Here is a 26,593-nt window from a genome sequence, read left to right on the forward strand (position 1 = left end):
TGGCTATGTTAAGTGTTTTTTTTTAAGATTATCACCAAAGACTAAACTCAATCACTAAATAATGACAATCATATTAAGCATGCGCAGAAACATACCAATTTTATGTTTAGACGTTTTGTCACGGGTAAATGATTCCATTCGCTATGATTTTGCTATTAACTAAGAGAAATCATGTTTCAGAATGTTTTTAGGGAGTTGCAATTTTTTTTAGGGAATACCAATATTTGTCGTCTTGAAACACATGATTTCTTGTGCTTCCTTTTAAGCAGTCAATCCATTTATCCGACCAAGCATTTAATACAAAAAGTAAATCCATAAGATTGCAACTCGAAATGCACATTAAAACGAACGTGATTTTTATTATACATAATTATATCGTATATACATCTATACATGCAAAAAAAAAAAAAATATTAAAAATTCACGTATTGAACAATAGCTGATAATTTCACGTATTACTATTTTACAGTAGCTGACACTAAAACTTCCATTATATCAACCAAAAAATTATAATAATACACAGTGTTAAATCTTTTTAATATAACGCTTATTCATACAACACGTTCTGAAATTCAATTTCATAATCATTAGTTATTTACGTTTAAAATATCATGCAAAACTTTCAGTGTTTAACAATGTGAAATAAACCATTGTTACTGCAGTCATTTTGATTAGCAAACACGTTCCAATACCGCCGTTAAGCTAATATATAATATCCTGTCCAAATTTTATAATATGCCCCCTACTTGAAGGCCAATTTGTGAAAAAAAATTTAAGAAAAGAAAATATTTTATTTCTCAACATAATGGACAAATACATGCACGAGTACTGAATGAACTTTCGAAATTAGACTACTCAGAAATCTGACCAGACTCCTTTAAAAAGGGAAATATATTTATGTACACGTGTAAACATTTATGAATTGTTCAGTAAGTTTCTCTCAGAAAATAGAAACGGGTGTGTTCTTCCTAAGAAAGAGACTACACAATGATAACTAATGATTTGCTTCCACATGTTATTCCATTTACGGATTGCGATTAAAGGGATAAACACAAAGGGAAGAGGTCTACAAAAGATAAACATTAAAATATCTACAATTACAGGCATTCCTGAATTCACACAGTTATTTCAAAAGACACACAGCATTTCTTTCTAAGAATTCCAAAAAAATATATATACGACCCCCAAGAATGCAAGTATATATCCTTTGCATTTTCTTACTTTTAAAAGATAATATTTGTAGTTCGAACATTGTAGACATGTAGACGTAGATAACGCCAATATAATTCCTCCACGATATTCAGATAAACCCTTCATCACAAAAACACGATCCCACACCAGTCAGTATCTCCCTAGATATTAACATTCCGACGCACCTTCAGGACATTGTGGAACCTGTTGACCACTATTACCTGTCAATGCAAAAACTTACATTTATAATTTAATTAATAGGATATATAAAATTTCCTCTTTTCTTTCTTAGTTTTTATTATAGCTTAGTAACACGAGATATATTTTTACTAACTGACAGAAGGTTTTAGACAGTGTTGTATGAAACAAAAAATTGGTGCCTTATCACCCTACCACGAATTCCATCAAACTCGCCATAAATTATTCATGGCAAGAAACAAAATATAACGATTAAGATGTAGTTTTGATGTTATATTTTTCCATTTGTTTTTTTTTATAACTCCTAGCTGCGTGTATTAAGAAAACGGTATTGTCAATTTGTACATTTTTAATCTAAGTAGACTAAGTATGAAATGTACATGTACATGTATTTTTATCGCTCATGTCAAGCAATAGAATGTGTTTCAAATTTCTAAAAGTACGTACGCAAGTTTACCACATTTTAAATTGATATACTGTTATTATTATAGTAAAAAATTATAAGTGTATGATATTGTATAACTTGTATTTTAAATTGAGGTTAGTGTTGTCAAATCGGACGATTATAATATCCAGTCGAGAATTAGATTACTTAAATGATTTTCATGTTTCTTATTTATCCCATCTCCGCTGTTCTTTTAAGATATGTCCACGCTTTTGATGTCTGCGTTGTCATATTCATATATTTATGTATATGCATTTTGTGGTACATGCATGGCATACGACACAGAAGAATTTTCCTTAAAAATGTTGAAAAAAAGTTCAGATGTTGGACAAATATAACTTACACACAGCTTCATCACTCCCATCTATACAATCTGAAACTCCATCACAGACAAAACCTTTATCGACACACTTCTTTTTGTCATGGCATTCAAACTCCGTGTTTGGATCAGCACAAACTGAAAACGAAAAAGAAAAGAAAAAGATATTATATCGACGTATTCGGCGACACAAATAAATAAACAAATACTCAAGTTGTGAGATTATCAGATGCCGGGTTTATTTGAGTGAAATTCAACACGTCTTGAATTAACATTAGTAAAGACATTAACGACGAAAAAATACTTACACTTAACTTTATCGTTATTAATGTTTTTATATAAAAAATTAATAGCGATCGAAAAAAACCCCGAATAATTGGGAATCTTTTGTTTATTAAAGCAAGAATATGTATGAGACCTAATGTAGCCATAGACCTGTATCTAGCTTATAGGCGCAATCTGTTTTTGATCGACGCCAAAATTGAACAAAAATACTCACTTGAACAAGTCTTCGTGTTGCAATCTGTTGTTTCGTCTGCTGGTCCATTGCATAGTTTACCTCCATATTTCGGCGATGGATTTGTACAAGATCTTGTACGCATTTTTGTTCCTCCACCGCACGTGACGGTACATTCCGACCACAAATTCCACTCGCTATATTTACCATCAACTGGACAGCTGTTTGTATTGCAATTTTCAGACTGCTCTGACCCATCGGAACACTCTTTTCCTCCAAATTGAGGAGGTGGATTTGTACAAGTCCGACTTCGCAATCTTGTTCCCCCACCACATGTAACAGAACAGACTGTCCATGCTCCCCAGTCCGAATATTTTCCATCTATTGGACATTCGTTGGTATTGCACTGAAGAAATTCAGTGGTCTCCCCTTCACAAATTTTACCACCGTACTGAGGAACTGGATTTGAGCATGATCTGTTTCTTTTCTGAATACCTCCACCGCAAGTTGACGAACAAAGTGACCATTCACTCCATAAACTTAAACCCCCATCTATTGGACATGGCAACGGATTACAGTTTGAAGATTCCTGAAACAAACCAGTACAATTTTTCCCGCCAAATGCTGGAAAAGGATCATCACACAGTCTGAGTCTGTTTTTTGTACCCCCTCCACAGCTATGTGAACAAACTGACCATGTTTGCCATTCGCTAAAGACCCCGTCTATTGGACACGGCTGAGTGTTGCATTGTATATAATCTTTATTGTTACCATTGCATTGTCTTCCACCGTATTGTGGAAGTGGATTATTACATTTTCGTAATCTTGATTTAAATCCCCCGCCACATGAATGAGAACACGGTGACCATGTGCTCCAGTCACCATACTGTCCATCGATTGGGCAATGTTGTATACTACAGTTTATAAGTTGTTCGGCATTTCCAGTGCAGTTTTTACCTTCATATAACGGAGATGGGTTTGTACAGGATCGTGTCCGAATTGAGGTTCCACCACCGCAAGATGCAGTGCACGAAGACCACGCACCCCAGAGTGAGAATCCACCATCAATAGGACACTGGTGTGTCTTGCAATATGAGTATTCCGAAAAATGACCGTTACAAAGTTTTCCCCCATGTTGGGGTGTTGGATTGCTACATGATCGATTACGTATATGAACACCTCCTCCGCAACTTTGCGAACAATCTCCCCAGTTGCTCCACTCGGTAAATCCTCCATCAATTGGACACGGAAATTCATTACAACTTAGTGTTTGGGAACTATTTCCCTCACAATATTTACCATTATATGCTGGTGGAGGGGAATTACATAACCTTTTCCTATCTTTGTTTCCACCACCACAACTTGCAGAACAGACTGACCAAGAACTCCAGGGCCCGAAATCACCATCAACAGGACAGCGAAAAGTGTTGCAAGTATTTGTGTGTGTGAAAGAACCCGAGCAATTATGTCCTCCGTATTGTGGAGATGGATTTGTGCATGTTCGTTTTCTTGTTTTCAACCCACCGCCACATGAAACGGAACAAACAGTCCATAAATTCCATTCACTGAAACCACCATCAATTGGACAGGATACGTTATTGCAAAGTCTAGTTTCCTCAAACAAACCCGTACAGTTATCACCACCATACTGAGGTTCTGGATTTCTACAAAACCGTTTTCTACTTGATGAACCTCCACCGCAAGTGTCTGTACAAGTAGTCCACACACTCCATTCTGAAAATCCGCCATCAACAGGACATGCATTTGTGTTACAACTATCATATTCGGTATTGAGTCCGCTACAAGGCCTTCCGCCATATTCAGGAGGTGGATTACTACAAGTTCTTGTCCGAAACATTGAACCACCACCGCATGTTGTTGTACATTTCGACCAGTCGCTCCATGTAGAGTATTGCCCATCCACTGGGCATGGAAATACATTACATTCCCTGTTGTCAAAGAAAGGATCGCTACAATTATACCCACCATATTCAGGTGATGGGTTGTTACATTTACGCTTTCTTGTTTGTGTTCCCCCGCCACAAGTTGCCGAACAACCCTTCCATCTCTCCCAGCTACTAAATCCACCATGAATAGGGCAAGGTTTTCTCTCACACGACTCATTTTCAAAGAACACTCCCCTGCAATTTTGTCCACCGTATTTCGGGGCAGGTGTATCACAAGATCTGTTTTTATATTTTAAACCCAAACCGCATGATGTCGAACACGTTGACCACATACTCCATTCACTGAAACCTCCATCTATAGGACATGGGTTAATTTGACATGTCTTTGTTTCAACAGATCGACCTGAACAATATTTACCGCCATATTTTGGAAGTGGATCTGTACAATAACGTCGTCGCCGAGCAGAACCCCCCGCACAACTAACAGAGCAAGATGACCATGGCTCCCATTCAGAGAAGCCTCCATCGATAGGACACATCTGAATGTTACAATTTACATAATCAATAAAATAGCCAATGCATGGATTTCCACCATATTGCGGAATAGGATTGTCACATGTTCTATTTCTGATTTTAATTCCACCACCACAACTCCGTGAACATTGTGACCACTCTGTCCATACCGAAAACTCCCCATCAATAGGGCAGTAGTTTTCATTGCATAAACTTGTTTCTTCAAATATACCAGTACAGTTATCACCACCATACTGAGGTTCTGGATTGTTACAAAACCGTTTTCTACTTGATGAACCTCCGCCGCAAGTGTATGTACAAGTAGTCCAATCATTCCATTCCGAGAATCCGCCATTAACAGGACATGGATTTATATTGCAACTTGCATACTCAGTATTAAGTCCGCTACAAGGCCTTCCACCATATTCAGGAGACGGGTTACTACAAGCTCTAGTGCGAAACATTGAGCCACCACCGCATGTTGTTGTACAATTCGACCAGTCGCTCCATGTAGAGTATTGCCCATCCACTGGGCATGGAAATACATTACATGTCCTGTTCTCCAAGAAAGGATCGCTACAGTTAAATCCAGCGAATTCAGGTGATGGGTTGTTACATTTACGTTTTCTTGTTTGTGTTCCCCCTCCACAAGTTGTAGAACAATCCTCCCATCTCTCCCAGTTATTAAATCCACCGTGAATAGGGCAAGGCTTTCTCTCACAGGACTCATTTTCAAAAAACAATCCACTGCAATTTTGTCCACCGTATTTTGGGGCAGGTGTGTCACAAGATCTGTTTCGAGATTTTAAACCCAAACCGCATGATGTCGAACACGTTGACCACATACTCCATTCACTGAAGTCTCCATCTATAGGACATGGATTGATCTGACATGTCTTTGTTTCAACAGATCGACCTGAACAATATTTACCGCCATATTTTGGAAGTGGATCTGTACAATAACGTCGTCGCCGAGCAGAACCCCCCGCACAACTAACAGAGCAAGATGACCATGGCTCCCATTCAGAGAAGCCTCCATCGATAGGACACATCTGAATGTTACAATTTACATAATCAATAAAAAAGCCAATGCATGGATTTCCACCATATTGCGGAATAGGATTGTCACATGTTCTATTTCTGATTTTAATTCCACCACCACAACTCCGTGAACATTGTGACCACTCTGTCCATACCGAAAACTCCCCATCAATAGGGCAGTAGTTTTCATTGCATAAACTTGTTTCTTCAAATATACCAGTACAGTTATCACCCCCATACTGAGGTTCTGGATTGTTACAAAACCGTTTTCTACTTGATGAACCTCCGCCGCAAGTGTATGTACAAGTAGTCCAATCATTCCATTCTGAGAATCCGCCATTAACAGGACATGGATTTATGTTGCAACTTGCATACTCAGTATTAAGTCCGCTACAAGGCTTTCCACCATATTCAGGAGACGGGTTACTACAAGCTCTAGTGCGAAACATTGAGCCACCACCGCATGTTGATGTACAATTCGACCAGTCGCTCCATGTAGAGTATTGCCCATCCACTGGGCATGGAAATACATTACATGTCTTGTTCTCCAAGAAAGGATCGCTACAGTTAAATCCAGCGAATCCAGGTGATGGGTTGTTACATTTACGCGTTCTTGTCTGTGTTCCCCCTCCACAAGTTGTAGAACAATCCTCCCATTTCTCCCAGCTACTAAATCCACCGTGAATAGGGCAAGGCTTTCTCTCACATGACTCATTTTCAAAGAACACTCCACTGCAATTTTGTCCACCGTATTTTGGGGCAGGTGTGTCACAAGATCTGTTTCGAGATTTTAAACCCAAACCGCATGATGTCGAACACGTTGACCACATACTCCATTCACTGAAGCCTCCATCTATAGGACATGGATTGACTTGACAAGTCATCGTTTCAACAAACCGCCCTGAACAAAATTTACCGCCATATTTCGGAACTGGATCTGTACAGTAACGTCGTCGCTGAGCAGAACCTCCCGCACAACTAACTGAGCAAGATGACCATGGCTCCCACTCAGAGAAGCCCCCATTGATAGGACACATTTGAATGTTACAGTTAACATAATCAATAAAATGCCCAAAGCATGGGCGTCCACCATGTTTTGGAATAGGATTGTCACATGTTCTATTCCTGATTTTGATTCCGCCACCACAACTTCGTGAACACTGTGACCAGATAGTCCATACCGAAAATTCTCCATGTATTGGACAGGGGAATTTATTGCATTGTCTTAATTCTTCAAAAGAATCAGTACAATTATCACCTCCATATTGAGGTTCTGGATTGTTGCAAAATCGTTTCCTACTTGACGAACCTCCACCACATGTGTCTGTACAAGTTGTCCACCCACTCCATTCTGAAAACCCGCCATCAATAGGACATGCATTTGTGTTACAACTATCATATTCGGTATTAAGTCCGCTGCAAGGCCGTCCGCCATATTCAGGAGGTGGATTACTACAAGTTCTTGTCCGAAACATTGAGCCACCACCGCATGTTGTTGTACATTTTGACCAGTTGCTCCATGTAGAGTATTGCCCATCCACAGGGCATGGAAATATATTACATTCCCTGTTTTCTAAGAAAGGATCGCTACAGTTATACCCACCAAATTCAGGTGATGGGTTGTTACATTTACGCTTTCTTGTTTGTGTTCCCCCTCCACATGTTGTGGAACAACCCTTCCATCTCTCCCAGCTACTAAATCCTCCATGAATAGGGCAAGGCTTTCTCTCACATGACTCATTTTCAAAGAACACTCCACTGCAATTTTGTCCACCGTATTTTGGGGCAGGTGTGTCACAAGATCTGTTTTTATATTTTAAACCCAAACCGCATGATGTCGAACACGTTGACCACGTACTCCATTCACTGAAGCCTCCATCTATAGGACATGGGTTAATTTGACATGTCTTTGTTTCAACAGATTGCCCTGAACAATATTTACCGCCATATTCTGGAGATGGATTTGTACAGGAACGTCGTCTCTGAGTAGATCCTCCAGCACAACTAACAGAGCAAGAAGACCACAGGCCCCACTCAGAAAAGCCCCCATCGATAGGGCAAGGCTGAAAGTTACAATTATTAATATCAGTAAAATGGCCGTTGCATGAATTTCCACCAAATTGCGGAATAGGATTGTCACATGTTCTATTTCTGATTTTGCTTCCACCACCACAACTTCTTGTACATTGTGACCACTTTGTCCAATCAGAAAATCCTCCATCAATAGGACAGGAATATTCATTACATTTCATTTCTTCATAGTCCCTTTCTGTGCAATTTCTACCTCCGTTTGATGGAGATGGAGAATCACAATAGCGAATTCTAGATTTTACTCCACCTCCACAGCTATCTGAACAAGAAGTCCAAGACTGCCAATCACTGAATGCTCCATCTATCGGACAAGGATGTGTATTGCAATCTCTTGTATTTTTAGATAAACCCCTACAGCTGTGTCCACCAAACTGTGGCTCTGGATTATTACAAAAACGTAGACGCGTTTCTTTCCCTACCCCGCATGTTTCTGTGCACGAGGACCAACTACTCCATTTACCAAAACCCCCGTTTAATGGACATGAATTCTCCATACAGGTCCTCAATTCTTCAAAATTTCCGGAGCAATTTCTTCCACCATACTTAGGTAAAGGACTATTACATTTCCTTACTCGATATGATGCCCCTCCTCCACAACTTACATTGCAATTACTCCACTCAGTCCAAAAAGAAAATTGTCCATTCACAGGACATGGAATTTCATTACAACCTACCGATTCTTTGGATACTCCTAAACAGTCCATACCTCCATGTTTGGGAGATGGATTTGTGCAAGTGCGTTCACGATATTGTGTGCCACTTCCACACGTTTTAGAACATTCTGTCCATTCATTCCATTCTGCATATTTTCCATCTAAAGGGCATGAGTTTAAATTGCATTCACTTTCTTCACTATATTTTCCACTGCAGTTTTTGCCTCCAAACATTGGTATAGGCTTTTCACATTGTCTTGATCTTAATTTAGATCCTCCACCACAAGTCTTACTACATGAAGTCCATGATCCCCATTCACCAAAGTTACCATCAATTGGACATTGATGAAAATTGCAATTTTGGTACTCAACAAAATGACCCGTGCAGGCTTGACCGCCATGTTTAGGATCAAAACATATCCTTTTTCTATTTTGAATACCTCCTCCGCAACTATGCGAACAAGACGACCATTCTTCCCATTCATCAAAGAAACCATCTATTGGACATGGGTAAGATTTGCATATCACTTTTTCCGAAAAATTTCCACTGCAGTTATAACCTCCGAATAATGGCGACGGAGAATTACAAAATCTTTTCCGATTTTTTATTCCTCCACCACAACTAACTGAACAATATGTCCAACTTGTCCAATCACTAAAACCACCATCTATTGGACATTTGTGCGTATTGCATGATATGTTTTCAAAAGATGTCCCTGTGCAATTTGTACCTCCGTATCGAGGCAAAGGATTATTGCATTTCCTAACTCTATTTTTGGAACCAATTCCGCAAGACTTTGTGCAATCTGACCACCCCTCCCATGATCCAAATTGTCCATCAATTGGACAAGGATTGGTTTGGCACAAAATAGATTCCATATGAGCACCCGTACAATTTAATCCCCCAAACTCTGGCATAGGATTATCACAGTCTCGGTATCTAAAGGCCAATCCTCCGCCGCATGATTTGGAGCATATTGACCAAGAACCCCAGTTTGAAAATTTACCATTTACAGGACAGTTTTGAACTTGACAATCAATTCGTTCATTCTGACTACCAGAGCATGTTCTGCCGCCATAAGCTGGTTTTGGATTATTACAAGTCCTCGACCTTTGTTGAAAACCCGGTCCACAAGTTGCACTGCAATCAGTCCATTGTGTCCAATCACTTAATTTCCCATGAACTTAAAAAAGATAATTAAAATGATTTAAACATGTAGATTTGAATAAAAGGATAAACTAAGAACAAGTTATAAATAATGTGTAGATTTACCTGGACAATTATGATTATTACAATCTTGAGATTCGTTCCATAATCCAAAGCAATTAGAGCCACCAAATGCTGGACTAGGGTTTGAGCAAGTTCTCTTTCTTGTTCTTTGACCCCCACCACACGTTTGTGAACACATACTCCAACTCCCCCACTGATCAAATCCACCATGAATTGGACACGGATTCATCTCACAATTGCTACTTTCAATATCTTTGCCAGGGCATCGACGTCCATTATTTCGAGGTAATGGGTTATTGCACAATCTGACTCTATCTCGTTTGCCTCCTCCACATGAGACATTACACGCACTCCAAGAACTCCAAGAATTCCACTCACCATCTATAGGACACAACGAAGTCAAGCATAATTCTGCTTCACTGTTTATACCACTACAGTTCTTACCACTGTATTTCGGAAATGGATTGTTGCAATAACGAGTTCTATTTCTTTCACCCATACCACATGTAACTGAACATGAACTCCAATCACTCCACTGACTAAAGCCACCATCTATTGGACATGGTATTGTATTGCACTCCATTTGCTCTAAATGGGATCCAGAACAAAGTTGTCCTCCAAATCTAGGTAAAGGGTTATCGCAAGCTCTTACCCTTTCGCGTTGACCTCCACCACATGAACCTGAACAAGATGTCCATGTTGCCCATAAACTCCATCCTCCGTCGACGGGGCAGAGTTTTATCATGCATTCCTTAGTTTCTGAGTAAGCTCCAGTACAGTTTCTTCCATTGTGCTGTGGAATCGGGTTCGCACATAAGCGCCTTCTAGTCATTGATCCAATTCCACAGGTCTCTGAACAAGCGCTCCAGTCACTCCACATCGCAAATCCACCATCAATAGGACATGGTTCTGCATTACAGGTTACGTTTTCTCTGCTAAAGCCTTCACAGAGACGACCTCCATTTTTAGGTATTGGATTTGTGCAGTCTCTGCTTCGTATTTTATATCCTATATCGCATGAACTAGTACACGCTGTCCATGTTGACCAAAAGCTCCATCCCCCGTCAACGGGACAGAGTTTAATCATGCATTCGTTCGTTTCTTTGTAAGCTGCGATGCAGTTTCTTCCATTGTACTGGGGAATCGGGTTCGTACACGAACGACTCCTTATTCTCGTTCCAATCCCACAAGACTCTGAACATGTGCTCCAGTCACTCCAAATTGTTAGACCACCATCAACAGGACAAGGTTTAAGTTGACAAATTAACTTTTCTATGTTAAGTCCTTCACAGGGAAGTCCTCCATTTTCTGGCATAGGATCTGTACATTCTCTGCTTCGTGTCTGAAATCCGATACTGCATGTAACACTGCAATCTAACCAAGGACTCCAATTACCCCAACTACCGTCCACAGGACAGCCAGCTATTGTGCATGAGACAGTTTCTGAATAAGCCCCAGTACAATTTCTGCCATTACTAGTTGGTACTGGATTTGTACAAGTGCGATGTCTTGTTTTGATCCCACTTCCGCAAGTCTTGCTGCAATGTGTCCACATTGACCACTCGCTGAATCCACCATCTACTGACGCTGAATTTGAAGAGAAAAGTCTTCCTTTTATAATTTTTAAAGATTAATTTTGAAATTCATAACTTCATTTCAAAAGATACACTTTTATGAATGTTTTGTTCTTTGCAACAAAATTTAAAAAAAATCATTGAAAAACTAAGCAGTTACGGGTATCCAATAATATATTTATCTGGAAGTATTTTGTCAATATATCTATAGATAACTTATTTATGACAGTTAACATTTCTTATAGTTGATTTTCACCTCTACCCAATTCCTTAAAAACATGGTCATATTAAATTTTATCTGTAAGTAGAAATAAACATCGCTAAAATACAATACAGACCTTCACATGTCCTGTTTTGTACTGCACTGAGAATTTGCGATAGAGCACTATACGACGAAACTTGGAATACATGGTCTTCGCTTGGAGAAGAAGCCATTAAGTTTAGCTCTCCTTGTTTAGGTCCACTTCCAACTCCAATTGAAAAGATGCGCACTCCATGCCTGCGCAATAGAGCAGCTTCTTCTTTTGTTTGTTCAGGGTTAGTTGACTCTCCATCCGTGAAGAGAATAACAATATTTGCAGCATTAGCCCTTTTGTTGTTAAATATGGACAACCTAGCGTGTTTCAGCACCCTGCCTGTTTGCGTTGATCCTCCAGATGTATACGGAATACGATCAATGTTGTTCAATATAACAGGAAGCCTACTAATCTCGAGGAATCCAAATCTTTCTGTGACGTTACTGCTGTACGTTAATACAGCAAATCGAAATAACTTAGAATTTAGACCTTGAATAATGTCTTTCACAAACATTTTTGTCACATTAAAGTGGTTTCTTCCTACACTTCCACTGTCATCGATGATAATAAGAATATCTGCAGCACCACAATCTAAAATACCGACATACAAACTAATCAGAACCGGGTCTAAAAACTTTTGACATTATTCCTTCCTATAAGAGTTGTTTGATATATATATATATATATATATATATATATATATATATATATATATATATATATATATATATATATATATATATATATATATATATATATATATGGAACAATTTAGGGTACCGTTATTCACCAGGTATGCAAAATAAGTTTACATAAGAGATCCATGGAACACATTGTTCACTCGTACACGGATAGCATCACAAATATCACTTACCCAAACAACTATATTTTCAGCATTAAACACATTTAATCCAATATTCAACTTAACATGACATTATGCTAATATATCTTAATCTTGATCTGAATGGTTTTATTTTAATTATTACAAATAGCTCCATATTTTTAGAGTAATAATGTATACTAGCAATCCTCACTAGCTTTGACCTTACAAAAGACACTTAAGTTGATATTGACCTATGAAGTGGCTTTCAAAAGGAGAAAAATATTTTTTTTTTCGGACCGACAGGCGAAAGACAGACACAAAAAGAAACGATTTGAAAATTTGGCTCAGATTTGCTAGAACGGGGTTATTACCATTGACTATAATTAAATGTTTACCTCTTAGTATGCCAGCACTTTGAACCCCCTTACATGTTACTCCGGCGTCCTCGTGGTGCCCACAATCGGCACTTAGCAAACCTGCGTGTAAACACTGCAAGATGGACCTCTCTGTACCGATACAATTAACTTCATCGAGCAGAATGTTACCAACTCCTGACTGGAAATATCCTCCTGTCCTCGCAACAGCGCCTCCTCTAAAGTAAATGAAGTCCCAATGCAATAAGCATTTCAGAATACAGATAATATTATATTGTGTGTGACATAGTTTTTGGTCATATTAACCAATGAAATCTGATGCTTTATTAGGTATATAATTAATACTCTATGAATAATGATAAATAATGTACTAGGCAACACTTCATTTACAGCAAGCCTTTGAACATAATTTCCCGATTTTTAAAATTAAAAGATATCAATGCTAATTCGATAATTTATAATTATGGTTTAAATTCGTCTCTCATTCGTATCCCATTAATATACCAATACTTTGACACACCTAAGTCATGAAACTTTTGATCAAGAAGACAAAAAATAGCTAAGCCTGATCTCAGATATCATTTATTACTAGAAAATAAAATATTGCTAAAACAATGAAATCTTACGACCTAGGCGTATATTACTTTTTTTATTGTCAAGGTGGAAAAAAAGGAATTTTTATTATTTTAAATAGTATATATAAAGTTAAGACGTGTAGAACGAGCATTTTCTGTATTTTTTAATGACTTGTACAACTAATGTTTAATCTAAAAGGGTTCGATGGTCGTGGTCATTTTAGACTGTACATTTGTATTAAACTTCTTTAAAAGGAGAGCTCTATATAAAAATATAGGAAAAATGCCGAAATTTATGATGTGAAATATATTGATTTTTCTTTACTAAATAATACGTTAAAGCTAAATACATAATTTAAAAAGAAAAAATTTGAAATCTCAGCTGGCTAATGTATTGATCACCCATCCTCCTTAAAGCTAATAACAAATGAATTGGAATTAAATGATACTGACCTTAGGAATCCCAGCATGAAGCATACGACTGCGGCATCAGTATTGTCCCAGGAATCGTCACAGACTGTGCCCCAGGAGCCACTGCTATGAATTTCCACTCGACCCTCCAGAGGTGAAGATCCGCCGACCAAACGCACACTCCCTTCTTAACACCAAATAGTTGAACATTTTTGTATTAAAATTTAATTCGGTTAATACATCTTGTACAAAACCCCTTTTTAAAAGATTATTTCTTTTCAGTTGTATGGTATCTTTAAACATAATTTTTAAGGATAGAATAACATTACTAGTAATCCATTTCAGTCGCAAAGATATCATTTCTTAAACAGGATGTCAATTTTTAACAGATTAACCGGTTACTCTGTTGAAACGAAGGTATCCGGTTACGAATTCCGTAATGATATGAAATAAAATAATTTATATTTTAACGCCATTTCATGATTTTTGTTTTTAATTTTTTTTTTAGGCAATTTAACTTGAAAACAGGGAAGGTCCAGGGGCTGAGATAAAGAAGGGAATTTTGTTAAGAGGGCTAGATGTTTGTGGCATTTTTAAAGCACATCTCCTCAAGAAAAAAACCCTCTATCAATATATGAGAAAAATAATATTTTTACGTAAAATATATGGATTTTTTTTTTATTCTGATGATTGTTTATTGCTAAACAAATTATAGCTAATGATTTGAAGTAGATCAGATCGTTTATTTGTTGATAACAAGCCTCTTTTATATGTATGTTTTAAATCATAATTACTGTAAAGAGGCAACTTTTAGGCTTTATTTTCTCATTTTTAATAGAAAAAGAGGCTTGTATAAATATATGGGAAAACATTCTTTTATAGTAAATTTATAAGGACTTTTCCGTTTCTGAATAAAATGGTAAGATTAAAAAACATCCATAAAATTTTAAGGTATGCTTGAAGGTTAAATTATTTTATCCAACCCCCTGTTCAACCTTTTGAAAAAATCATTGGCAATTAAAAATAAAATCTCTTTAAATAACGTTTATTATTATGACTGTGCCTTACATAAAATCTTTTTAGTCTTCTTATGTCGTGGTGAATGATTTTTTTTCATTCCAGAGAACATAAGTTAATTAAAAAGCAAATGCATATTGGGCGTATGCTTGTAACAACAACCTGAAGAGATAATATTTCAGACGAAAGAAGTAACACTTGACTCATAAGGAGAGGGCTCAAATAGGCAGATTGCCTGCTGCCCAATCCTATTTTGTAATATTTTTTACATACTAAAATATTGTTTAAAAAAAAAAAAGGCCTAGATGGTCGTGTCCGTTTCGAACTTTATCAATCTTCTTTTTTAAAAAAGAGCTCTATATAATGATAAAGGTAACATTTTCAAATTCAAAATGACAAAAGATAGAATTTTAGTTTACTTATTGATAGTTTTAAGTAAACAAATCATATCTAAAAAATTAAAGGACAATCAGATTTGTAATTTGCTGACAACCCAGCCCTTCTTAAAACACTGCGTCTAATCAGGAACAACGGTCGATGGAACTTGTCATAGGCAAAGTGAAATCAATCTTTGTTGATCACTTTTAATTTGATAAATTAAAATTAATACTTCGTCTATAAAGCCATTTCACGACTGTTTGTATGTTCTCCTATTTTTTTTTCATGAATAAATAAAATAAACGAATTCCTATTATCATCCTAATTAACACATAAACAGAATATTCCAATATCCTTATAGTGATTTTTGTGATTTATGTTATAGTAAACTAAAAAAAAAGAATGTTTTTGATACGAGTAACCGGTAAATCGGTCAAAACGAGTTACAATGAACCGATTGGCAATTTTGCAGTCAATTGACATCCCTATTTAGATGTTTAAAATAATTTTTTTGTTGCATGTATTAAAAAAACCCGCAACTATTATACAATCAAAAACTATGTACCCAATGAGCATGTAACTCCTGCATCCTCGGAATGGCCGCAATTATGTCTTCCTATGGGTGACTTTTTACAGTCAAAAAGATCTCTTTCTGTTCCTTCACATAAAACGTCATCCATCCAAATTTGACCTGTCCCTTGGCCGAAAGATGCCGATAAATTTGGAATGGCGTTTTCTCTGTTAAAAATCGACAAGCAATATATATCAGATATTTTGTTTCTTGCAAATTTAAACAAGAGGGCCACAATACCTCTTCACTTAACTTTTCAACAGTGTCTATTTTTAGTTTGACCCCCTAATAGCTTGCATATGCGAGTAACACATTATATCAAGTACAATCTACATACAAAGTCATGCATAAACACTATAAAATTGTCTTTTTATAATTAACAATTTTTAATTGTCAATGAGTCATTGAGTAATTACATTGACAATTAAAAATCGTTAATTAGTAAAAGACAAAAGTATCGATCATTACAGAATATTTTTGAAATGCTTGCTATCTGCATACAATCATCAACCGACAGAAAGGTAACGAAAGTCTTTATTTTAATCTTTCTTGTTAATTACAGCTTTATACTGAGTATTTCAGAGTGCATCCAAAGACATGGGCCTTCGGCCCTTCGGCTGATATATGGTCTTTGGCTGATACAGGCTGTGATATGGAAAAGGGTAAATATTTTGGCAACATCATAAAAGGACGTTCATACAACTTAATATAATTTGTACAAATTTGCCAGGCTTCTTTCCTCATAACGTTTCCTTTATCTCTCTCTAGCGCACATGTACATGTCCAAACTAACGTAAATGTCTACAGATGTGCAATAGAAAACATATATTTCTCTTTACATAAAAGGGACATAGTTACGATATTTCCCCTCTTTTAATTTTTAAAGTGCTTCAATTAAACATTTTAATAGGCACCAAAAATTTGAGGGTCATTCGTTGAGTCATAAGCGAGTTACAGAACTTACAATTCTTGGCTATGTAAACGAAGCATTCGTTTACATTTCAAATGTTGAAGTGAAAATAACAATTTTAGACCTAAGTTGAATGTGATAAAGGATTGTCATTGTTTATTAATGCTAAAAATGAATGAAAAGATAGAAAAATCAGCTTAAAAAGATTTTTAATTTGCTGGTATATTGAACCTATGTAAACAAAAACAGAACAAGAGCCTTGTTTACATGACAAAGAATTGTGAGCTATGTATCTGTGTTTGCTTATAATTAAACGACTGACCCACAAATTTCATTTGATCATTAGAAGTGCATTCGTAAAGCATTGTAAATTATAAAAACAGAAAAATAGAATTCGACCAAAATTATGACCATGCCCTTTTAAACTACCCAATGGCAAGTACTCAATGAATACCAAAAAATAATCTGTCGCATTTGGCGCAAGATTATCTTATGTACAGCTCATCATACTGACAAAAGGTATGTCTAAATTCCAAAAATGCAAACGTTTGATAAGGCATATGTGGCTTAAAAAATATATTTACAAGATTACAGCTACCTACATTTTTATACATATCAGTCATTCATTTGTAAAAATTAAAAAAAAAAGATATAAGGATGCTAGAATCAAGGTGTAACATTGGCATAAGGATGGACATATATGTACTAACAGGGTACTACTTAAATTTGCTGTAGTGTTGCTTTCAAATCGTTATTTTTATGTACATATTCTAAATCATTGATATAAAATATGCAAAATTGTTTTTTCCACAAATTTAAAAATTATATATATTACAATGTAATAAATATGAAATTAATTCTTAAATAAAAGAAAAAAGAGAGAATAAAGAAATATATATGATATTAGCCAAATTTGGCCCCCATACTTTGCTATTTTTTAAATGATTCATGTACATTAATTCTTTGTGTTATTTTATAAAAGAGTTGACATGAAATATGTTTTTCACCTATTTATTTAATTTATATGCACTCACTGGCAGTATATGACGTCAGAAGTGACGCTATTTTTATAATTCAATTAAAATCAATCAAAAATTGACATTTTTCTTATTTTTTTTCGAATGGGAAATATAGAGCGACTCTTTGAACAAGAACGAACTTGTTGTCACTTATAAGTATTTGAAAGATACATCTTTGGTGAAAATATTTTGTTTGTTCAAGCAGTTGCTCAACGTTTCCTTAAAGAAAAACTGCTTCAAACCAAGCCGTTTTATGCTAAAAATGAGAAAATGGCAGGAAAAGGTAAACTTTTTGATGTCATATTTTTTAATTGTCGGCACTAAAATCAAAATGAAAATTATGAAAAAACTTCAAATGTACATTTGTACAAATTAAACAAAGAATTACAGTAAAATGACAATGTTCATTTTAGGGGGCCATTTTAGGCTCAAACCATATATAGTCATTTAAAAGATAAAAAAAAAATGAAAAGTAAAGCCACCTTGAATATCCCAGCATGAAGCAGACGACAGACGCGTCCCTTGTATCCCATGAGTCATCACATACAGTACCCCACTGATTGTTATAATAAACCTCCACTCTCCCTTCCATCGGATTACCTCCGCCAGCCAGTCTTATATTAGATGCTTCAATAAAATATAAACGTTTGAAAAATTAACAACTTTAATTAACATTTGGAGTACTTTTTTTAAGTTTTCAATACCTTCCAATAATATTTTTCTCATGCTTACTTCAACAAACCAGTTTACATGCAGGCCATGTTATTTTAGGTTTTTTTGTCGCAGTGTGAATTTTTGAAGACTGAATTTTCTACCTATTATAAAAATGTTAACATCAGTTAAATGTTTATTTTCTCAGTTATGTTTTAAAGAAATACACGATATAATAGCGTAATGTACAGCCAAGATGACTGGGAAAAATTTCATACCCGCGGAAATGGCACACACCACTCCCGCGTCTTCCGAATGACCACAGTTGTGGCTACCCAAAGTACTCTGTTGACAAGAAAATAAATCGATGTCAGCATCCCTACAGCGGAGTTCGTCCATCCAAATTCTGCCGGTTCCTTGGCCAAAAAATGCTCGCTGTTTTGCCTTAGCATTCATTCTTAGAAAAACGATTACAGAGAGAATGGTTAATAATAGATAAAACTTACACTATCATAACAATCATAATCCGCATTCTTTATATGACTATAAAGAATATAAAAAAGTGACGCGACTTAGCGACTAAGGTACTTACTTGGTGAAACCCAGCATTGAGCAGATGACAGCTGCATCTTTGTCATCGAAATTATCATCACAAACTGTACCCCATTCTCTATTGTAAAACACCTCTACCCGACCTTCCGTCGCGGAATTTCCGCCTACTAGTCGAACTTTGTTTGATTGGGCTTAAATGGAAAAATAAAAATTAGAATAAAAAATGCTTCAAAATCATATACATTTACTTCATTTTTGAACTCATGACGCGTCAAAGCAATGACTATTTTTGTTCTGAGATCTATCTTGGCTAGCCGAGGGTCAAATTTGTTATTAGATATCTCTCGAAGAGGAGAGTGACAGTCGGAATAGATGCCTGAGACCCTGCTTTTTCAAACTTTACTATTGAATTTACTATAATATCGCATTTTTCTTAAGCATACAATGTATGATTGGTCGATTGCTGTCTCATGACCGTGCTATAAATTCTGGTTCAGACCTTACTATACTTAAGATAGAAAAATAAACCTTACTAAACTAGAAATAGATTTTCATGACAAAACACTGGTTTTGGCACGTGCGATTTTGTAACGTCATACTAGCGAAATCAACACCTATATATTATGTACACAATATTTTTCTATCATACGCTTGAAGAGAATTAATGACAAGAATTAGTTTTTGATTTATTATAATAAAACAGTTATAGTCTTTTGTTATCGGTCAATAACTAAATATACTTTTTGCAAAAGGTGTTCATGTTGAGAAAAACCCATAAAAATCATACAGTTGTCTGAAATAAAAATGAAATAAAATCATTTATTTCAACTTTATTAAGCATGCAAAGATTTAAACTTGTAATATGTTTGAAACACAGTCTATGTGCCTTGTTTTACATTTACAAAACAATATTAAGATAAGGATTTGATATCAACGTGAAAACATGCAAATATATCTAAAAATCAGAATTTTTTTCACTTTGATTTTCCAATAATTTTACCTCCAAAGCCTCTTCCTAAAGTATAAAAACATTGTCCCCATGTTTTATTATTTCAATTAAATCATGATGAAATATACAAATAGTACTGGGTTTAAAAAATTGACTTTCGAAAAGCTTTTATTTCATATAAATTGTTACTATTGAGAAAACGTTCATTTTTAAGTGTAAAGGTCACTAAATAAATCATGTGGCAGTATACATGCTTTTTTTCTTATTAATCGGTACTTTCAATCTAGTCGTTGTGCATGATTAAAAACAATATTTGATGTAATTATTCCGCCTACTAAAAATACTGGCAACACATGTCAACGCACCAATAACTGTATTTTGGGTCAAAAATCAAAAAGGTCAAATTAAACTCCTAAACTGAGGGGTATGTATTCTGACTCCCTTTTTTCTTTGTATATTTAAGTATGTGTTGGTAACAGGTTTCATTGATATACTTTTGAATAAATTATTGAAATAACTACATTGAAGAGTGAAATACTTTGAACATCAGCAAAGCATTTGTACTGCGAGGATCACGTACTTGCAGTGACCTTCAGCTGCGTGTATTTTGTTTGTACATAAAAATGCATGTGATGTACCAGTAATAGTATTTAGTTTAAAAAGTAGTCTCAAATTATATCTGAATCTAGATCACGTCGTACTTCAATCACCAAAAGTGACAGTAGATCTACACTGGCTACGATTTTACACACAGTAGTTGAAACGTTACAATGCAAATACTACTAGTATGTTACAGCACCGGAAATGACATCAAATATTGTCATCGTTTCCTGCTAACCTTCCATTTGTCAATTTATTCCTGTTTCTTACTTTCCGTCTTTTTAATAATCTCCATTGTGATTCAAACTCAAGAAAATTTGTACAAGCTGTTAATTTATCAAATTAATTTTTATTATCCTTCATTTTTTTCAGTTTATAATCTATATTTAAGACGGTCAACAACAATACATGATAAGCTGCAATTTGGTAAATCGTACTTCTTATTTGTATTGACGCCCTTTTACTAGGTTGATGTTTTTAACGGGGGTTATTTTACGTTTTAACCATAAGAATGTTTGAACAACAACATTTTGTTACTTTCTGTAGCACCAGTTGCAGAAAACAATGACGTCATGACCCACATATATTGAACTAGTACAATACAAACGTTGTTCTCGATTGTTTGCGTGTACACTACAGTATGAACGTTGGACGATTTTGTTCAATTATTTTTTTTTCTAAAAAAGGTTTAAAAAAGACATTTGATTAAAACAAGCTTGTATGTGGAGTAGACGATATTTAACAAACGTCATCTAGGGATGCAGCCTGTTTCAGAGGTATGTCTGTAATGGATCCTAATCTAGTCGTCACACATTTACTCTACTTAAAATTGTTCAGTCCAAGCTCCTTGACATAGAAACTACAACTTATAAGCACTTAAAATGAATGTCTCGAGAGTAGGCCAATGATATAATTTCGTTCATAAGATACAACCATCATTAGTTTATGCCTATAAGATAGACATAATATTGTATAATCAATCAACAATTTGGAAATATGTCTTTTTACAAAGTACAGGCAAAGCAATGATGCTTATATATTTTATTGGTTAACCATTCATTTAGACTCTCCCACTCTCAGTCACTGGTATTTTGAAAAGTGTTTTTCGTTGAAAGGAATGCAGAGAATAAAATGTTTTATTTAAGGAATGATGAATCATTCTTTGAGTATTATGAGGTGATAATTTTGGTCGGGGCATGGTCAAATCAAATAAAGCACGATGGGATTTATGATAAATTTGATCCAACCTCGACCGAAAGCATCATGTCATAATATTCAAAGAATGATTTCTTATTTCTTACATATTTATACGATTTTTAGCAATTGTACGATTAAATATTGGAATATTAACATATTTATGCGATTTTCATTCTTTTAATTAAGCAAACCCTTCTTGCGCCTCAATAATATGTCATTTAACATTATTGGACTATACATAACGAAATCGATTTGTAGTGTTATCACATACAAAGACACTGAAAAATGTAGATGCATGTACTAGTATATATCAAAGTTCTAATTTTGAAATTGTTTAATATGTCAGTTACTCTCCAACTGCTTCCTTTTCAAAGACTTTTTTTCAACCCTATATTCGAATTTCGCTGTGAAAATTAAGTTGAAATCAAAATCAAACACAATTGGAATTTTCAAACAGGAAAAATATATACTGAATCAGTGTTTAAATGCTTGTGTGTCATTCAAATGTGAATGTGAGAGAGAGAGAGAGAGAGAGAGAGAGAGAAAGAGAGAGATTTTCTACTCAAGATCATAGAAATCTTTAAAATAATGAACATTCTCCAAGTCATTACTTACCGTCGCAAAATGCAACGTGTGATAATAAAACCAGACAGATAAACAGTGTGGCACGATCGAATGATTCCATTTCTTAGATGTCTTTTGTTTTCCCATGAGTTATAATTCATCCATGCAATTGAATAAACATGTTTAGAATTAACTGATAATGGAGAAAATGCTTGCGTAAGGCGACACGAAAGGAAGTGAAAACTTTAAAGAGGGCTCTTGTATTTATTTAATACATGGTGTTGGTTAACTTGCAGTAGCTTGCTACTTAGAAAGACATCTGTTGATGCAAAACCTTTCTTTCTCAATAATAGGTAACTCAAGACGTTGAGATAGTCATACTTCCTTATAGAATATATATTGTAATGATTACAATTTCAATACGTAAAGATTTCTTAATTTTTGTAAAAGAATTTTATGCAGACAGTGAGTCGAAAAATATGTGAGTCGTTGCTTTCACCAATCCCCCTTAATATTTTGTTTGAAAAAATAACATCGTAGGAACCAGTATAAATGTAATATTCATTGAATGTTATGATAAAACTGGTAATCTTGATCCAATTTGGACTTGTCGGAATGCCACCAGTTTTACAATTGTTCGACAGTTCGACATACTAATCCACATCGAACCTATGTTTTCTTTGTCATTTCAGAGGATTCAACTTAGAAAAGTAATATTTGAAAGGTGTTATTATGTTGTTATGAATGCATTTTTCGTATACACAGGTAGATGTATTCTTTACGAAATGATAATAGATCCATATTGCATTGCTAAGCAGGAAATGACAAAGAAAAATCAAAGAAAAAAAAAGGGAAAACAACCCTTACGTATTTAATATCATAATCAATTTGTAATGAAGTTCTAGCCATTATTGAGGTAAAGATGATAAAATAAGAATCGTTGAAACCAAGCTGGTGCGAAATTTTATTAATATCAAAACTCGAAAGAAATCATCGGACTGTTTTTTTATTTCACTTCAACACGATAGTTCTGCGTTTCAAAGTATTTAGTGTGGAGCTATTGTAAGTGTGCACCAATTTAGATGGATGTAGGGAAAGTCACAGTTTGAAGGGTACACTAATTCCTATTGACACAATATGTTATCATAGTTATTTAATTTAATTTCGTGGATCAACTTATCGACGAAAAGAACGTAAAATGTAACGGCTACCCAATGCGAAAAAAAGGTGTGAACCTGTTTGCTCTGACGTAAGTGATGCGCAACAGACAGAACAGTCTTCAGCACTACAGCGAGAAAACCGTTTCTCATATATGCACTATCATTTGCTTTAAGTGATAACTTGTTGGTTGTTAATAAAGTAAAAATCCGTTGGTTGACGATGACTTGCACGGAATGTTTGCGGTTATTCCTAATTTACTGAAAATAAAACAAAAGCCCCCATCAGCGACATGGAGGATATAAAGGGACAACAGTGGATTGCTTGTTGCAACTTTTTAGCTCACCTGAGCAGAAAGCTCAAGTGATCTTTTCAGAGCATTTTTTGTCCTGCGTCCGTCTGGCTGTCTGTCTGTCTGTCAGACCGTCTGTAAACTCTTTACATTATAGACTTCTTTTCTAGAACCACTGAGCTTATTTTTATCAATAAAGCACAATGCAATATTGGGTGAAGGAGATTCAATTTTGTTAAAATGATGGATCACACATGTAAAAGTAAAGGCAACTTCATAAAGACTAAGTGTAGATTTAAGTTTGACAATATCACGGCCATCGCAGGTATGGTGGGACCACAATGCGGGGGGGGGGGGGCAATTTTTACATACATGTAGGTATATATAGAAAAATAAAATTTAAAATCTTAAAAACTATTTGCCTAGAAAAACCTTTACGTTGATAAAAGGAACCTAAAGTAAGATAGTGTTGACTCAAGTTTGTCAAAATCATGATATTTTAGGAGAGGTTGGGGTCAACTTAAGGGGTCCAATTTTACATAGGGAAATTTTTAGATTTTTTTTTCAAAAACTCAATGTTATTATGTATGATATTATGGTTCTTATATGCAAGCATGTTGAAATATACCGGTAGTTGATATTTAATTGAATTGCAATGCTCAATATGTGAAATAATTTTACACTGTTACAAAAGGCGCTTAATATTTAACATGGTAATATCCGAAAAAAAACTTTCAAAATCTTTTATACAGGTTTTTTCCACTATATTGTCCAGATATTTTATACATGGCTCATTAAAGCTTATATATTATGGCTATGCTATTGTTTCTCAGATGGGCGATGAGGCCCATAGGCCTTTTTTTTTATACATGTAATTTAGACGACTTTTGACATTATAGTAACTTATAACCTAATAGTTGTGATGAATTATATTAAATATTAAATTTGTTATCTTGCGACATTGATCTTTACTCTTACTTAACCGTACTGAGTAAAAAAGAAAAGAACGAAAGTTTCATTCATCACAGTAAACTATTCGATTTTGCATTTTCTTAATAAAGTAGAATAAGGTTTCTACATGTATATTCTGTGTTTGATTTCATAACAACGATAGAAAAGTAATGTTTGGAAAGGAAAGATAGTATTTGTGTACCTTCACAGAAGTGTTCATGGCAGATTTGAGACTCCTCTAACGATCCCGAGCAGTTTTTATCTCCCAGGTCAGTGCAAATCCTCCTTCTTGTCCTATTCCCCCCACAGGATTTCGAACATGCACTCCATTCACCCCATATATTTAATTGATCAAGTCTTTCACATGTGATTCCAGAACCACATAATTCCCTTTCAAAAAGGTCACCGTGACAGGAATTTTTGCGATCTGCGCAGAATCGAACTCTTTGTCTATATCCACTTCCGCATGTCACACTACAAGCAGACCATTCCGTCCAATCGCTCCAGATCTCTTTCACGGGACACCCAGCTATCAAGCAGAACTTTTTTTCGCTAATAGTTCCTGTGCACTTTATCGTGGCATTGTTTGATAAATGGGGCACACAGCTTCGATTTCTTGTTTGAGCACCGATGCAAATAGTGTTTTGGCACCATATCCATGGGCACGGCGTTTGGCATTGGGACCACTCTGTCCAGCTTTCACTTTCGCCATCTATAATAAACACATCTAAACATGTTTATTTATGGTATTACCATGTTAATTTTTAAGATACAAAATCACATTAAATGTACATCTACTGTTTTCTCTAAGAACTTTCATTGTTGTGCTATTACAGTGCTTGATGGTTAGTCATTTTAGGTACATGAAGTATGCCCATAAAAGATAAATGAATTCAAACGCAAAACCGACAAATGCTTTCATATCATGATACTTTTATCGATCGATCGATCGATCGATCGATCGAGAGAGAGAGAGAGAGAGAGAGAGAGAGAGAGAGAGATAAACAACTTACCATGACTTTTCACAGGAAGGTTCCTTAGAAGCATGAACATACAAATGATGAAGAAAGAAAAACACCGTGTAGCCATTAATAAAGTCCCGTTATGGTTTTTTTTCAGAATGTTTTAACAAACCGGATGTCAAGTTGCCTTATCAACCTCTTGTGTATGCTAGCAACGGGGGATTAAGGCCCATTAGATCCCCTCAAGAAAGTTATAATTGATGTATAGTTAACTTATCATAGGTGAAAGTGAAAATGATTCATCATCCTTCATCCTAGCGCATTATATTTGTCTTCAGAATTTTTATTTTTTAAAATCAGAATAAAATGCGTATTGTTGGATTTTGACAAACATTTCAAAAATTTGCGTTTAAATTTTTTAAAATTGACCTGGTTTCTTTTATACTGTTCTGAATGTCGAAAAACCAATATTCAATACTAGCATAACACGATCAGGCTCTTTGTAGTTTCTTTTTGCTTCGGATGTAATAAATCGTATTTGATATATTCTAGAGGATTTCTTCGATAATCCTGTTAATAAATAGGAGCCTGTTACTTTTTAAAAATATTTTTAACGAAAAAGTTGTCCCTAATTGGATTTGTAAAGGAATCAACATACCTGCCATTGATAAAATAGATTATTAAAATAAATTAAAAGTTAAAATCCCAACAAATTGTTCTTTA

The 26,593-nt window shown here is 35.3% G+C and overlaps 1 protein-coding gene across 1 annotated transcript; it reads right to left on the reverse strand.

Moving 5' to 3' along the window:
- Positions 1-333: 333 nt before the first annotated feature.
- LOC128188449 (SCO-spondin-like) lies at positions 334-22,727 on the reverse strand. The gene is made up of 12 exons (XM_052859511.1): positions 22,559-22,727; positions 19,238-19,388; positions 18,924-19,102; positions 18,477-18,621; positions 16,060-16,232; positions 14,142-14,286; positions 13,135-13,331; positions 11,959-12,507; positions 10,089-11,633; positions 2,653-9,999; positions 2,178-2,291; positions 334-1,412 (listed from the first exon to the last, which is right to left on the reverse strand). Exons 1-12 carry the CDS (start codon positions 22,626-22,628, stop codon positions 1,360-1,362), a joined length of 10,668 nt encoding a protein of 3,555 aa, XP_052715471.1. The 5' UTR covers positions 22,629-22,727; the 3' UTR covers positions 334-1,359.
- Positions 22,728-26,593: the final 3,866 nt, after the last annotated feature.

Source organism: Crassostrea angulata, chromosome 6 (assembly GCF_025612915.1).
Source record: "Crassostrea angulata isolate pt1a10 chromosome 6, ASM2561291v2, whole genome shotgun sequence".
Classification (NCBI taxonomy): Eukaryota; Metazoa; Mollusca; class Bivalvia; order Ostreida; family Ostreidae; genus Magallana; species Magallana angulata.

Coding starts and splice junctions, on each gene's coding strand:
- LOC128188449 (XM_052859511.1), bottom strand. CDS start 22,628: ATGGAATCATTCGATCGTGCCACACTGTTTATCTGTCTGGTTTTATTA. Junction 18,622..18,923: donor GGTGTGTGCCATTTCCGCGG/GTATGAAATTTT, acceptor ATTTTATTGAAG/CATCTAATATAAGACTGGCT. Junction 10,000..10,088: donor TAATAATCATAATTGTCCAG/GTAAATCTACAC, acceptor ATCTTTTTTAAG/TTCATGGGAAATTAAGTGAT.